This window comes from Musca vetustissima, unplaced genomic scaffold, assembly GCF_032173495.1.
Source record: "Musca vetustissima isolate MV318-11 ecotype Yass unplaced genomic scaffold, APGP_CSIRO_Mvet_v1 utg22312, whole genome shotgun sequence".
Classification (NCBI taxonomy): domain Eukaryota; kingdom Metazoa; phylum Arthropoda; class Insecta; order Diptera; family Muscidae; genus Musca; species Musca vetustissima.
The window spans coordinates 116,416-131,887 of NW_026872995.1; the positions used below are offsets into that span (position 1 = coordinate 116,416).

Consider the following 15,472-nt stretch of genomic DNA (forward strand, 5'->3'; position numbering starts at 1 on the left):
TCTCACAAAGATCAAGTTAGAAAATATGACCCGTCGGTCCATTTCGTCTGGTACCTCTAATTTTCTTTACAAAACAGCAGACATCATGCACGAAAATTTATCTGTTTTAAAAAATCAAATTTTGGTACGTTTTTCATTTTCAGGTAATAGGCGCCCAGCACCGGACAGTAGGGATATTTTGGAGCATCGTTGAATTCAAATGCAAATAACTCAGCGGCTACTTAACCGATTTTTATAAATTTATCAGCAATGGTTAGGGGAAATTTTAAAGTTTTATAAAAGAAAATTAGGATTATGGAAAGTTCAATGATATTTAAAATATCGACGAATTATACCCCCAGACGTATGGGTAATTAGTGTACATACACTTTGCTACGGCAACAATGTGCCTCATAGAAATATTTCAGAAATTTTCGAGTTCTTTTACAAATGTCCGCCAGTTCGTCTATCTGGCCGGCTGGTGCGCACACGATAACTCTCGAAGGGTCTAAGCGATTTCATTTAAATAATATTTCTTCAAAATTTAAATCATGTTCCAAATGCTGAATTTGGTTATATCATGTGAACGGGCTATCCAATTTGAACCAAACTTTGCGAAACCGAATATTTTACCAATGCCTCTGTTGTGTTGGAAGATGAGGAATATTGGCCCACTTCTGCTAGTACCTCGCCTACAAAGGGTAAAAATTCTAAAATCATGTTCATCTCATAATAAACGTCATCGCCAAATATTTAGCTGATCCTGTATATTTAATTTGAAGCGAATTGATTAACCAATTTAATCCTACTATAAATACGAAGATTGGCTCTATAGGTGTATAATTCAGTAGAATTATTACAAAATATGACCCGTCGGTCCATGCCTTCCGGCACCTCCTCCTCAATGGCTGATCCTGTATATTTAATTTGAAGCGAATTGATTAACCGATTTAATCCATTGTTTGCACATCGTAATGGTTTACCAAACCTACTTTAAAGCCGAAGATTGGGTCTATAGGTGTATAATTCAGTAGACCACCTCCGCAAAATATAGGCTGAGTGTATATGTCTGTCGGCAACACCAAACGGACACGTTTTTACATTTTTTGTAAAACATTTCTCTTTAAAGATTACTAGAGCAGTCGTAGTGGATTTTTATAGAAATCCTCTTTCTTCAAGGCCTACCAAAGCAATTACGATGAAGTATTAGAGATCTATTTCCTGATATGAACCCCACATTTGCTCTGAAATTCAGTCCTGGTACATGTTTCGAATCTGAGAGCCCGCAATTAGTCTATTTACCTAACTACCATTTCTGGATGCCTGGTATGTTTGAGCAATATGCGAAGGAAAATACCCACACCAAACGTTAAGGCCTGATGTCATGTATCCTTCTTTCCTACACACTACTACTACTATTATATTAAATACTTTTAAGTTAGTAGTTAATTTTTCCCTATAGGGACTTAATTGATTGTTTATTGAAATAAACCAAATAAACAGATTTTAAAACAAATACCAAAAACGTTTTTTTATTTATTTATGGCTGTCCAAAAAATCTGTTAGTGGGTGGGTTCAATTTTAGTTTTTTAGTAATATTACCGCTATTCAGCATTTAATTGTGAAACAGTAAAGTCCCATGTCTATCTATCCTGGCTTTTCTAAAGAATTACAAAAAAAAATCCAAAAATTTTGTTCACTTTTGGGCAAATTTCACAAAAATACCAGGCGCCCAGAAATAATAGCAAGCTGCCCGCCAAAAAAAAAATCAAAAATTTTTGCTCTGGCAAATCTCTACCCGCGAAAAAAAAATCGGGCGCCTAAAATTATGCTACAATTTTGGTAATTTCTAAGTACGGCATTGCCAGATGCAATTTTTTCATCATTTTTTTTTTGGCGGGCTACTTTCTATTTTGTTCTGGGTGCCTGGTATTTTTGTGAAATTTGCCCAAAAAATGCACAAAACCAGGTGATAGAAAAATTGTGACGTCATCACAAAAAATATATGGAGCACGCTTAGGGGCAGGTGTATACTTACCATATTTTGTATCCGTAAATAAAAACAAACAATATTTTTAGTAAATTCGTTTTTTTATTAAATATTATTTTTAAAAATGTATACATACATTTTTTAAAAATACATAAAATATTAATTTTAATAAATACGCTACTTGACAACTAAACCGACTTATATGGTCTGTATTGTACACCAATCCTCTGCTTGTCGAAAAAGATAATTTCTGTCCTTGAGAGTACAGGATAATTCCACAATATATATATATATATATATATCGTTAAAGGCCGGACCGGCTTGTAATATTTGCAACATATTTGTAGATCCTTTTCGATTGTCATCGTACGGAATGAAATCCGTGGATATACAATTCACAACAACCTGAAATGAAAAAAAAAAAAAATAAATAAAGATAGATTAGAACACTATACAAGACATGGGCGATTTGAACTTGCAAATAATGTTAATTTTGTCATACATAACATAAATTGTCAAAAAAAAAAAGACTTTTCAGGGTCTGAAATTGACACAAATTTATTAAAAATATTTATTCTGTGGCTAGAACAGGCGTGGACTTATTAAAAATAATATTTTAACGGGATAGAAGAGGCGTGGGTTTATAAAAAATAATATTTTAACGGTATAGAAGAGGGGTGGATTTATTCAAAACATCTTTTCAGTGGCTAGAAGAGACGTGGATTTATTCAAAATATTTTTTGAGGGGATTGAAGAGGATGCGTGGATTTATTCAAAACATTTTTGAAGGGCTTGAAGAGGAGGCATGGATTTATTCAAAGAAATTTTTGAGGGGTTTGTAGAGGCAGCGATTTATTCAAAGAATTGTTTGGGGGTTTTGAAGAAGCCTGGATTTATTCAAAGAATTTTTGGAGGGGTTTGAAGAGGCGTGTACTCACACGAAACCATATTTGGTACAAATTTAATTTGGAGATTCAAATCGAGTTGCAATCCAGAAATTTGAAATTAACATTACCGTCAGAGTGCAGGATTGGAAAATGTACTATAATTGATACAATTTGGATTTGGGTGAACCGATTGAGCGGGAATAATGAAATTGATTCAGTTTAAGCAAATATTACTTATGGGTATTAAATGGTACTAAATTTGATGCAATTTGAATTTTAGGTGAACCAATAGAGCTAGAATCATGAAATTTGCAGTCATGACCACTGTTGAGGTGTAAGATCGAGATATGTAGGAAGTTTTAAAAATTGTACTAAATTTTGTACAATTTGAAATGTGTACCGATAGAGTTGGAATCCTGAAACTTGGATTTAGGATCACTGTGGGAGTGTAGGATTGGGGTATGTAGGAAGTTTCGGAAATTGGTACTGCTGTCTACTAAATTTGGTACAATTTGAATTGTGGGTGGACAGTTAAATCCTGGAATCCTGAAACTTGGATTCGGGATCACTGTTGGGTGTAGGATTGGGGTATGTAGGAAGTTTTGAAAGTTCGTACTATTGTGTAGAAAATTTTGTACAATTTGAATTGTGGGTGGACCGATAGAGTTGGAATCCTGCAACTTATATTTAGAATCACTGTGGGGGTGAATATTTGGGTTAAGTAGCAGGACTGGGTATGTAGGAAGTTTTGGAAATTCGTACTACTGTGTACTAAATTTGGTATAATTTGAATTGTTGGTGAACCGATAAAATTTTAATCCTGAAACTTAGATTAAAATCACTGTGAGGGTGTAGGTTTAGTGTATGTAGGAAGTTTTGGAATTGGTACTAATGTGTACAAGATTTTGTACAATTTGAATTGTTGGTGAACCGATAGAGTTCGAATCCTGAAACTTGGATTTAGGATCACTGTGGGGGGTGAAGGTTTAGGGTAAGAAGGAGGTTTTGGAAATTCGTACTACTGTGTACTGAATTTGGTACAATTTAAATTGTGGGTGAAGCGATAGAGTTGGAATCCGGAAACTTGGATTTAGGATCAATGTGGGGGTGTTGGGTTGGGGCATGTAGGAAGTTTTGGAAATTGGTACTACCATGTACTAAATTTAGTACAATTTGAATTGTGGGTGGACCGATAGAGTTGGAATCCTGCATCTTATATTTAGGATCACTGTGGGGGTGAAGATTTGGTTTAAGTAGGAAGTTTTGGAAATTGGTAACACTATGTACTAAATTTAGTACAATTTGATTTGTGGGTAAAACAATAGAGTTGGAATCCTGAAATTTTGATTAAGGATCACTGTGGAAGTGTAAGATTATGGTATGTAGGAAGTTTTGGAATTGGTACTACTGTGTACAAAATTTTGTCCAATTTGAATTGAGGGTGAACCGATAGAGTTGGAATTCTGAAACTTGGATTTAGGACCACTGTGGGGGAGATGGTTTAGGGTAAGAAGTAGGTTTTGGAAATTCGTACTACTATGTACTAAATTTGGTACATTTTGAATTGTGGGTGAACCGATAGAATTGGAATCCTGAAACTTGAATTTAGGATCACTGTGGGGTGTAGATTTGGGTTAAGTAGGAAGATTTGGAAATTTGTGCTACTGTGTACTAAATTTGGTACAATTTGAATTGTTGGTGAACCGATAGAATTGTAATGCTGAAAGATTTAAATCACAATTTGAATTGAAATTGGTACTACAGTGTACTAAATTTAGTACAATTTGAAATGTGGGTGAACCGATAGCGTTGGAATCTGGAAACTTGGATTTAGGATCACTGTGGGGTTGATGGTTTAGGGTAAGAGGTAGGTTTTTGAAATTTATACTAAATTTGGTCCATTTTGAATTGTGGGCGAACCGATAGAATTGGAATTCTGAAACTTGGGTTTAGGTTAACTGTGGGTTTGGGTTATGTAGGAAATATTGGAAATTCGTACTATTGTGTACTAAATTTAATACAATTTAAATTGTGGGTGAATTGTGAACTTGGAATCCTGAAATTTGAACTTGGAATCATTGTGAGGTTGTAGTATGATGGTATGCAGGAAGTTTTGTTGGATGGTTGAGATGGGTACTCTTGAAAATAATGTGTGCTAAATTTGGTACAATTTGAATTTGGGTGAACCGGTAGAGCTCGAATCATGAACTTTGGTACTAAATGGTACTCAAATTTAATTTATGGTCGATATTAATGTGTGGATAGCTTAGTTTTTCTGACATATGCAGTTTTCTGTAAAAATAAAATAATATGTTAATACATTTTTAAATATATACCACATTTACTAACGAAGTAGCGGGCATAGCGGCTATAAGTGGCGTGGATTTATTAAAAATATTTTTTCAGTGGCTATAAGAGGCGTGGATTTATTAAAAATATTTTTTCAGGGGCGGGTAGAGGCGTGGATTCATTCAACATATTTTTTCAGGGGCGGGTAGAGGCGTGGATTCATTCAACATATTTTTTCAGGGGCTAGAATACGAGGGAATATAAAAGTCGTGCACATTTTTGAGACATTCTTGAAGGGACTACAAAAGGTGCAAATAGTGCACATTTACGGAATGTTTGTAAGGGACTAGAAAAGATCTGAACTATTGTATTGGAAAATCTATAAGGAGTGGCTTTTTAAACCAGGAAACTTAAAATTATGTGTTTTTTTTTAACTGATTTTCTGGTGTCGAGTTAACCGTTAGTCTGCTGAAATCACGATAGAGTTCGAAAGATTGACCTTTAAAAATTTGCTCATGTATTGCTCCTTCTACTATGATGTTCGGTATTGAAATTTGGATATATAAGTCCATTATAAGCCCCCACATACCTCGATATAATGGGACAACTGAATATTCGTTTTTTTTGGGCAAGTTTTTTCAACCGAATATGGTAAATTATAAATATTCTTCGATTTATTTGGGGTAGCCACCATATAACTGTATTCGTTTCGGTATTTGGGGTCCGTTATCTAATAATGTAGCCTGTAATTTTACATTTTGAATTATTATGGGATAGAACATCTCCTTACCAAAAATAATGAATATTGACTTGGCATGACTCCGAATGGTTTTATGTATTTTAAATATCCACCTCGGAATAAAAAAATAGGTGCGATGTATATTTTTCGGTGACAATAATTTTTTTTTTTTGAATTCTTTAAGATATATTTTTCAGTTTTTCAATGCTTTGTCCGTCTTCAGTATTTTTTAGGAAATAGGAGAAGGCTTTGTCTGTATATTTCTTTTATTTATTTCTTTTTTGGTTTGCTTTATTTTAATTTTATTTCTTTCTTGCTTCTAGGAAATTAAGGTAGGTATCTGTAGTTTTTTATTTTTGTGTTTGGCTCCTTAGAAGGGATTTTTAGACTAGCTATTAATTTTGTGTGGGAAAAAATTGTAATTAATACAAACAATTGGTAATATAAACTAACAAAAAATCAATCCTTTCCTTAATATCCTCTCCTGAAACCTTTGCCAGTTATTAGTGATTAATAATCTGATCTATTTTTATTGTTTCAGATTTGCCGTGTTCGCTTTAGGCTCTTCGGCATATCCAAATTTCTGTGCATTCGGCCAATATATTGACAATGTTTTGGGAGAATTGGGCGGAGAGAGGTTACTCAAAGTCACCTATGGCGATGAAATGTGTGGCCAGGAACAATCGTTTCGTAAATGGGCTCCTGAAGTGTTTAAGGTGGCGTGTGAAACATTTTGTCTGGATCCGGATGAAAGTTTGTCGGAAGCCTCTATGGCTTTGCAAAATGATTCGTTGACCGTGAACACAGTACGTTTGGTACCGGCCAAAACTAAGGGAACCATGGAACAATTGCTCTCGAAATATCACAACAAAAAGGTGACCTGTTGTCAGATCAAAGCACATCCTCACAATTTGACAAATAGTGGTAATGGAGAGAAGACCACAATTTTGCTGGAAATCTCGGCACCTGGTATTGATTATGAGCCGGGAGATCATGTTGGCATATTCCCATCAAATCGACCTGAAATTGTTGAGGGTTTACTGAAACGTCTAACCGGTTTTGAGGACCCCGATGAATTGTTGCAGCTGCAGTTGCTGAAAGAGAAACAGACCTCCAATGGAATTTTCAAATGTTGGGAGTCTCATGATAAAATACCCGCTGAGAGTATGCGTACCCTTTTGACGAAATTCTTTGATATCACTACCCCACCCTCAAGACAAATGTTAACCCTCCTCTCGGGATTCTGTGAAGATAATCATGACACGGAAAGATTACAGTTACTCGTCAATGATTCCTCAGCCTATGAAGATTGGCGCCATTGGCGTTTACCCCATCTGTTGGATGTCCTTGAAGAGTTCCCCTCGTGTAAGCCTCCCGCATCATTGGTGCTGGCCAATCTGATGCCACTGCAGTCACGTTTCTATTCCATTTCATCGTCACCGAGAAAAGTCAACAATGAGATTCATTTGACAGTGGCCATTGTTAAGTATCACAGTCAGGATGGTGAGGGTGATGAACGGTTTGGGGTCTGTTCCAATTATTTGGCCAGCCTAAATGCCAAGGATGATGTTTATTTGTTTGTACGTAGTGCTCCAGGCTTTCATTTACCTTCGGATACGACGAGGCCAATCATATTAATTGGTCCGGGTACTGGTATAGCACCGTTCCGTTCATTTTGGCAAGAATTTGAAATGATGCGAGAGATGAATGGTGAATGTGAGCTGCCCAAGGTGTGGTTGTTCTTTGGATGCCGCAGCCATAGTGTGGATTTATATGCGGAAGAAAAGAAGCGCCTGGTAGAGGAGAAAATATTGGATCGGGTATTTTTGGCACTATCACGAGAGCCGGATATGAAAAAGGTGAGTGGGGTTTTTTTTGGGGATAATTTAGATTTTCTGTGAATGAGGTGGGGAGAGTCAATAGGGGCTTAGGGAAAAATGTGAGGATTTCAACAAATGTGAATTTCAAGGACCTTCAATAATCTTGAATTTATTATAGAATATATTTTCCAGGACCTTTAATAGGACCTTTAATATTTTCAAGGACCTTCATTAGGCGTGGATTTTTTAAAGAATCGGGTCAGGATTTTCAAGGGACTTCATTAGGAGTGGATTTTTTTAAAGAATTGGGTAAGGTTTTTAAAGGATCTTCAATAGGCGTGGATTTTTAAAAGAATGGGTCAGGTTTTTCAACGACTTTCAATAGGAGTGATTTTTTTTAATGAATATTTTTCAAGGAGCTTCATTAGGCGTGGATTTTTTAAAGAATATTTTTTCAAGGACTTTCAATAGGCATGGATTTTTTAAAGAATATTTTTCAAGGACCTTCAATACGTGTGTATATTTTCTTCAATAGGTGCGGACCTTTTTAAAGAATATTTTTTCAAGGACCTTCAATACGTGTTGATATTTTTTAAGGACCTTCAATAGACACGAATTTATTTAAAGAATATTTTTTCAAGGACCTTAAATATTTTTTTTCAAGAACCTATAGGCGTGGATTTTCTTAAAAATATTTTTTGGCTTGGATTTTTAAAAACATTTTTTGAAGCACCCAAAGTATATTTTTAAAAATACCCACCCATACTTTTTTCTTTACTTCAGATGATTTTCTGTACATAGATGACCTTAAAAGGAAATTTGGGGTATTGAAGGCTATCTGCAAATGTCCTTTATGCAATTTCCCTTCCTTAGAAAATCCTCTGCCTGCAAAAAATTTTTAGGATATTTATTATCCTTAAAATATGTTATTATCCCTAAAAATGATTTGCTTCTCCATATATCATACTTGACTAGCTTAAAACATCATATCCTCTTGTTCTACTTGTCACATTTCCCCTGCAAATCCTTTCAAATCTCTTTAAACTTTTCAAACTGCATTCCAATATTGTGCTAACGATTATTAAAAGTGTCATTAATTCATTTTGACATTATAAAAGTTTCTCAATATTATAATAGTCATGTTCTATCCTGTCTGTGTGGACAAAGTTGTCTCAATAAATCCTCTATTTAAACATCAATTTTCATAGAAATTTATTATGTTGTTTTCTTCCAACTCGATGATGACAATATCCATTCCGCAATATCCCGCTCTTTGTGTTCGTTCAATGTATTGTGTCAGTCGGATACTGTGTTGTATCGTATCGTTTTAATGTTTCTCGTTTGTCTTTTGTAAAAACTATTTTCAATATCATTTCCAAATCCTTGTGTTTATGTGTGGAGGAGAGTACGGGAATGGGAATGAGGGGAGTGGTTAGGGAATGAGTGGAGAAAAGCTTTTTGAGAAATCATTACTTTAGCTATTATTTTATCCTTCCGTCATATAAATTCTACTAGCAATATTGCTAGCATTACAAAGGAGGGGGAAGAGATAAACGAAGAAGAGGAAGAAGATTTCACAAAAGTCGTAGAATAAATATTTTGTTCCCACAATATGTCCTGTATTTCTCTCACACCCACTCCTCCCTCACTACGAAATACGGAAGAGATATTTATGGTGTTGCACAAAGAGTTTGTTAAGAGAAATTTGCTGGGCTTGAGCAGGGGGTCGGTGGACAATACGGAAAAGGATACAAATGTAAGTGAATCGAATGAAAACAACTAGCATTCTTCCTTTGTAGTTCCTTTTTGTCTATTGTTATCGATAAGATACGTTCAATTGCGACAAACAACACATAAGAGGAGGCGATTCCAATACAATTACGATACGAGGGTCGTTTAAATATAGGCAGAATTTATTTGTAAGTAATTATGGCAATAACAAATAATGTGAAGGGGATATATTGAAAATAATTATCAAATTTGTCCATGAACTAATGGGTCTGGTTTCTAAAATAATATTTTCTCAAGAAGAATCAAATTCATTCAAGAACTTTTTGTCTTTGTGCATATTTTTGTAACAGGCAAAAAGAAGCGAGATAGACACATGGTTCCTTTTGAGAATATGTATATATATAGAATCACTTTCTGAGCTGATTTATGCATGTCCGTCTGTCCTCGTATTTTTATGAACAAAATACAGGTCGCATTTATAATCTAAGTGGTGCACCAAAATGCCAATAATTGTCCGATTGAGACACACTTTTGCAAGGCGTACTGAATTAAGTACAGTTTGATCGGTGTAAGTTTTAGTTCAAATCGTTTCAGATTTAAATATAGCTCCCATATATATTTTCGTCCAATTTTATGCAAATGGTGCACCTATGAAATTTATTAAATTTGATGATATCGGTTAGGATTTAGATAAAGCTTCCATATATATTATCTATGCAGATCACAAATTTTATTTCATCCGATTCCATTTCAATGGTCCTCCAAAGATGATATGTCTGGTCTATACAGCTATTGAGCTTTACTTACTGCTTTCTTAATGACTATTGTATCGATAGGCATGGGTTTATCCAGAACTATTTTACCTATCATGTGTTCTAGGACTATTAGAACTATAGTCTAAAATAATATATTCTCAAAGGTCGGGACTTTTTTCAAATATTGGCAAGGAGTATTACACAATAAACTTGTTTTTAAAGAATATTTCCTTAAGGTTGGCACATTTTTTTTTCAAGGACTATTAGACGCATATACGTGTTTTTTTTTTTAATTTGTTATCAGTTTTTTTTATTTTATCAATAGGCGTGTATTTTTCTAGTGTAAGACTATTAGTTCATTAGGATTGGATTTGTTACAAATATTGATAGAGATAGATTATTTTAGAATTTTTCGTAGATTTAGAAACATCTAGAAGTTTGTTTTTGGGGTTTGTTGTCCAATTTAGAGACTACATTTAGAAAAATAGATTTTTGGCCAGAAACATAGAATATTCTTTTAAAAATCTACGCTTCAAATTGATCCTGAAAAAATATTCTTTTAAAAATCTACGCTTCAAATTGATCCCGAAAACATATTCTTTTAAAAATCTACGCATCATACTTTTGTCTACAGAATAACCTTAGAAGGTCTTCCATCTATGGACAATCCCCATAAATTATTCCTTCTAATGGAAATCATCAGAAAGTTTCAGGGCTGTAGAATATGTTTAAATGCTATCCAGTTTATTCATTCAGAATAACATAGGTCTATTGAAAACCCAGACATCTTCGACAGTCTCTCAAAGAATTTCCATCTATGTAAGACCTGCAGAAGGCATTCTTTCTGTAGAATTCTCTCTGTCCATAGAAAACCATTGGAAGTCCTTCTGTCCTGGCAGGACCCCATAAGGCATCATGCATATATAAGGTCCACATAAGGCTTCGGTCTATAGACATAAGTTCTACTGTCTATTAAAAACTATCAAAAGATACCTTGTACACTGAAAACTGTCAAAGCGTCTTTAGACTGCAGAGAACGAATAGAAAATACCGCTATCGATAATTTCTGATACGGATATTTGTAACCTAATGGGAACTCAAAGTTCCAAATCACAATTAATTCGGTAAACAATTAGCCCAAACATCCCAAAATACCGCTGTTATCTGGTGGTTGTCTTAAAAAGTGGGCCGATATCCATAATTTTTGGAATGGAGATTTTCTATCCAATGATAATTTAAAATAAAAATTAGACCGATACCGGATATTTTCGTTGAGGAGATTTGCTGTACAATAGGAACCAAGCAATTTACAGCCAATTCGGTTAAAGCACTTTGAGTTCTCATTGGGTGGTAAATTTTCCTAGGAAAATTGCAAATATCGGTCGATTCGTTGAGGAGATTTGCTATACAATAGGAACCAACCAATTTACAGCCAATTCGGTTACAGCATTTTGAGCTCTCATTGAGTTCTCACATGGTGGTTTCCCAGGAAAATTGCAAATATCGTTCGATTTTTGGTGCATATCCCTATAAAATGGTTCAGCCTTTTATAAGTGTTTCCATGGTCTTAGACATATTTTACAACCGAATTTCTTTTTTTACAGAAGTTTCTATATATAAGTCCATGTGTAGTTAGCCTTATACAAAGGTCATGGATCATTTTCAATATAGCCCGGAAATTATTGGTCCTAGACCCACCTTTTAGTATATCGATCGTTATATATCGACTAGGGATAAGTAAATCGACTTTCGACTAATCGACTTTTTGTATTAAAATATCTAAAATTCGAAGTCGACTTTTGATCTTTGAGGAAGTCGCAAATTCGTCTATTCAAAATCGACTTTCGATTTTCTTCATAAATACTTGGTTTATTATCACAAAGTCCAAATTGCCCAAAAATTACACATTCCAGAATTTTATTTTTTCTGTTGACGACAATACATACTTTGTAGTCATAGGCCAAAATCGAAAAGTCTAAAAATTAGCTTTTTGGTCAGAGGTAAAAATCGTACAGTCAACTTTTGCTTCTTCTATTGTTTTCGGTAATGATCGGCTCATATTTAGGACATGAATTGAACCAAAAACGTTATTTTTGTCTTTTTTTCTGTTCGATATAAAGGTCACAATTATGATTAGAACACTAAACATTTTACACGGGGATCTGACCATGGGATAAGTGTTGATTTTTTATGAGTGTTGACTTTTGTGCGAAAAATGGAAAATATGTGAAAAATTGACATAGTCAGGAGTAGTTTGTATTATATCCAAAGGGAGCTGTTGACCCTTAATATATTTAATAGTGATCGGTCAATATTTAGCGGGTCAAATGAATCAGGACTTATGTGTGTAAAAACCAAAATATGAATCTTGGAATACAGATCCGCAAAAAATTATGCCCGTCCGACTGCTCCGCTCAGTAGTTTTTATATAGGCGCTTTTTTCTGGCATTTTAAATGTCCTTGATTTAGTAAAAACTTGTAAATCCTTCCCTTACTTCTTATATAAAATGTTTTATATCCTCAACTGATATCTCCCCCACCCTCGTTCAAAAGCAACAGGAATTCCTGTATCAATAATAACCAGAAACAACTCAATTCAATACAGATTCGAATGAATAGAGAAATGGTCAATAAATACATTTTCCGGTATGTTTTTTTCTTTTCTCCTTTTTCATTTTATTTATTTCCGATTGCATTTGCTTTCCATTACTGGATGCTGTTGATATATCATCACAATAACAACTACAACAACTACCCAATGGCTACTCTACAATTACTTGAAAACAACATGGATGGAATTCATCTTTGGTTCTACTTCCATCAACAATTCTGGTTAAAACACTAAAACCAACGTCTCTTTTTGTGATGTATGAATGGTCGGCCAACCATCGATGATGTTGGGGTTCTATGCATTGGAATTTGTTGTGGCTATCTTTGTATCTCTGGCGGTGAACAACTTGTCAACGTCATGTCATTTTTGTCCGACAACTACAACATCAACATCGTCGTCTTATCGCATCACATCTGCCATTGGTTATTGGTTATATATTTATATGTGTGCCTGGCCTGTGTGTGCATCAATTGCTGTTTCATCTCCATCTCCTGTACATCTTTATTCTTTGATTTACTGGACATTCGTAATGAATGCTACAATAACGACGATGATGCTGCTGCTGCTGTTACTACCTCTTATCCTTGTGGTTCCTGCAATTTTCTAATAACACCAATAACTCAACCATTTCGTCCCGACCATCATCATCGGCATCATCATCACATCATCCTCAGACTTATGTCCAAGATTTGATTGAACTGGAATTTGATTCATTGTACAATTTGATTGTGGAGCAACGTGGCCATATCTATGTATGTGGAGATGTCACAATGGCTGAGCATGTCTATCAGACAATACGGTAAGTAAACGAAGAAGAAGAAGTGAACTCAAAAGTGATTGAAATGCGTACATATTAAGTTTTATATCCAGTCAATTGGTAAGTATCTTAGAATAGATGATGGATTTCAAGAAGAAGAGGCTATCTCTATGTGACAGTGGGTATTAGTGGTGAATTGCGATTGTGGTAATTTAGATAAGAAACAAAAAACGATAACACATATAAAGGATTGGAATAAAGGTACCTACTTCGAAAAAGCTTCCAAGGATGATATAGGGTTTAATATGACACTAAAAGAATCTAAAGAGCATACACAGTCTACATATGACCTAAGGATGGAATCTACAAAACGTTTAGAAACTTTCCTGTCTGTAATAAAGCTTTAGTTGGAGTTCGATCATTAGAAGACCTCTCGAATATTGCTTATCCATAGATCTAATTGAGAAGTTCTTCTGTCTATATAAAACATATAGAAGGTCCATAAAACAGATAATCTACAAAAGACCTATGGAAGTCTTCCTTCTATTACACTGTGCGACAAAATAGAGGTCATGTTCTGATTGTGGAAAATTCCTATTGGGACTATAAGACCTTGGTGAGTATATGAAAACCTCAGAAGGAAAAAAATCACCATAGATCAAAGTTCGGTGACCCTATATTAATACTATTATTGAGATTACATTTCTGCAATAAAATCGGATGAGGATTTTTTTCTTTCTAACTCGATTCCTTGTGTGTCCTTTTTGTCCTTAATTTAATGAACCGGACTCCAACGATCACAAGATGCGATTTTTCATCCTAAACCGGGTTTATTATCTGAATATCCGGTTCAAAAATTTAGGAACCCGGTTATTTTTTCCTCGAAATTTATTTTTCCTTACATATTTGGCACCGGTATAGATGTTTTTACAAAATAACTCGGGAAATCAACAATTCGTAAGGAATGTATACTGAATTTATTGAAAAACATACATATCGTGTCAAGAAACGGGAAAATTTGAGAATTGACTAATATAACGGCAAAATATCAATATATCGTGTGAGGGGAGACCACAAAATATATTGTGAGCAAAATTTTTGTAGTATATTGCGAGGTTAAGTAATCGCATCTTGTAAAAATTTAATAAATTTAACCGGTTTCGAATTAGAGGAACGAAATTCCATCATTCTATAGGTACAAAAAAGATGCTATATCTCATTGTGTAATAGGGTCGCCAGGAAAAAAAAGATCCCGCCATATCTCCGAACTTGAGGTTTTCTTATACTCACCAAGGTCTTTCATCCCTAATTTGAATTTCCATCTCCCCAAAATCTTGTCGCTCAGTGTTATAAACCCTTTGGTAGGTTTTCTGTCTGTTTGCTTTAGAACGTCTTCTGTTTATAATATTCTTTCTGAATATAACCTCAAAACATATTTTTTTGGCTTGATGAAACTTTATTATGACCCTTGATATCCATAGAGGGAATTTAGAAGGTATGCTCAGAAAATAAGGACCATAAATGAACCTCTCGCCATTTCTACTGACACCCCTAAAAGAAAGTCTATAGAAGACGTTTAGAAGTTCAGGTTACTGTTGACGTTATTCAGAAAGTATTCTTCTTCTTCCCAGAATATAAGCTCTAAACCTATTCTATGGATTGAAGAACTTCTATTACGATCCTTGACTATTAGTTCATAGAAAGGCATTAAAGGGTCTATTCAGAGAAGAAGGCCCAAAGGTGAACGTCTTACAATCTTTACAGAACCCCCTAAACATGTGTACTCGAAAACCTTTAGACCCTTGAATTATATATGAAGTTTGTCAACAGTTGACCTTTAGAAGATCCTGTGTCTATAGAATAACTTTAGAATTCTTCACACGGACTTCTGTCTACAGAATACCTTTAGAAGTT

General features: G+C 34.7%; 1 protein-coding gene across 1 annotated transcript in view; it reads left to right on the forward strand.

Moving 5' to 3' along the window:
* The window catches only part of LOC133321867 (nitric oxide synthase), an 84,152-nt gene extending 70,548 nt beyond the window's left edge, over window positions 1–13,604 (forward strand). Inside the window, exons 11-12 of the mRNA XM_061530944.1 lie at window positions 6,426–7,743; window positions 13,476–13,604. Coding sequence (XP_061386928.1) covers window positions 6,426–7,743; window positions 13,476–13,604 — 1,447 coding nt within the window. The remainder of the gene's footprint in view (window positions 1–6,425; window positions 7,744–13,475) is intronic.
* Window positions 13,605–15,472: the final 1,868 nt, after the last annotated feature.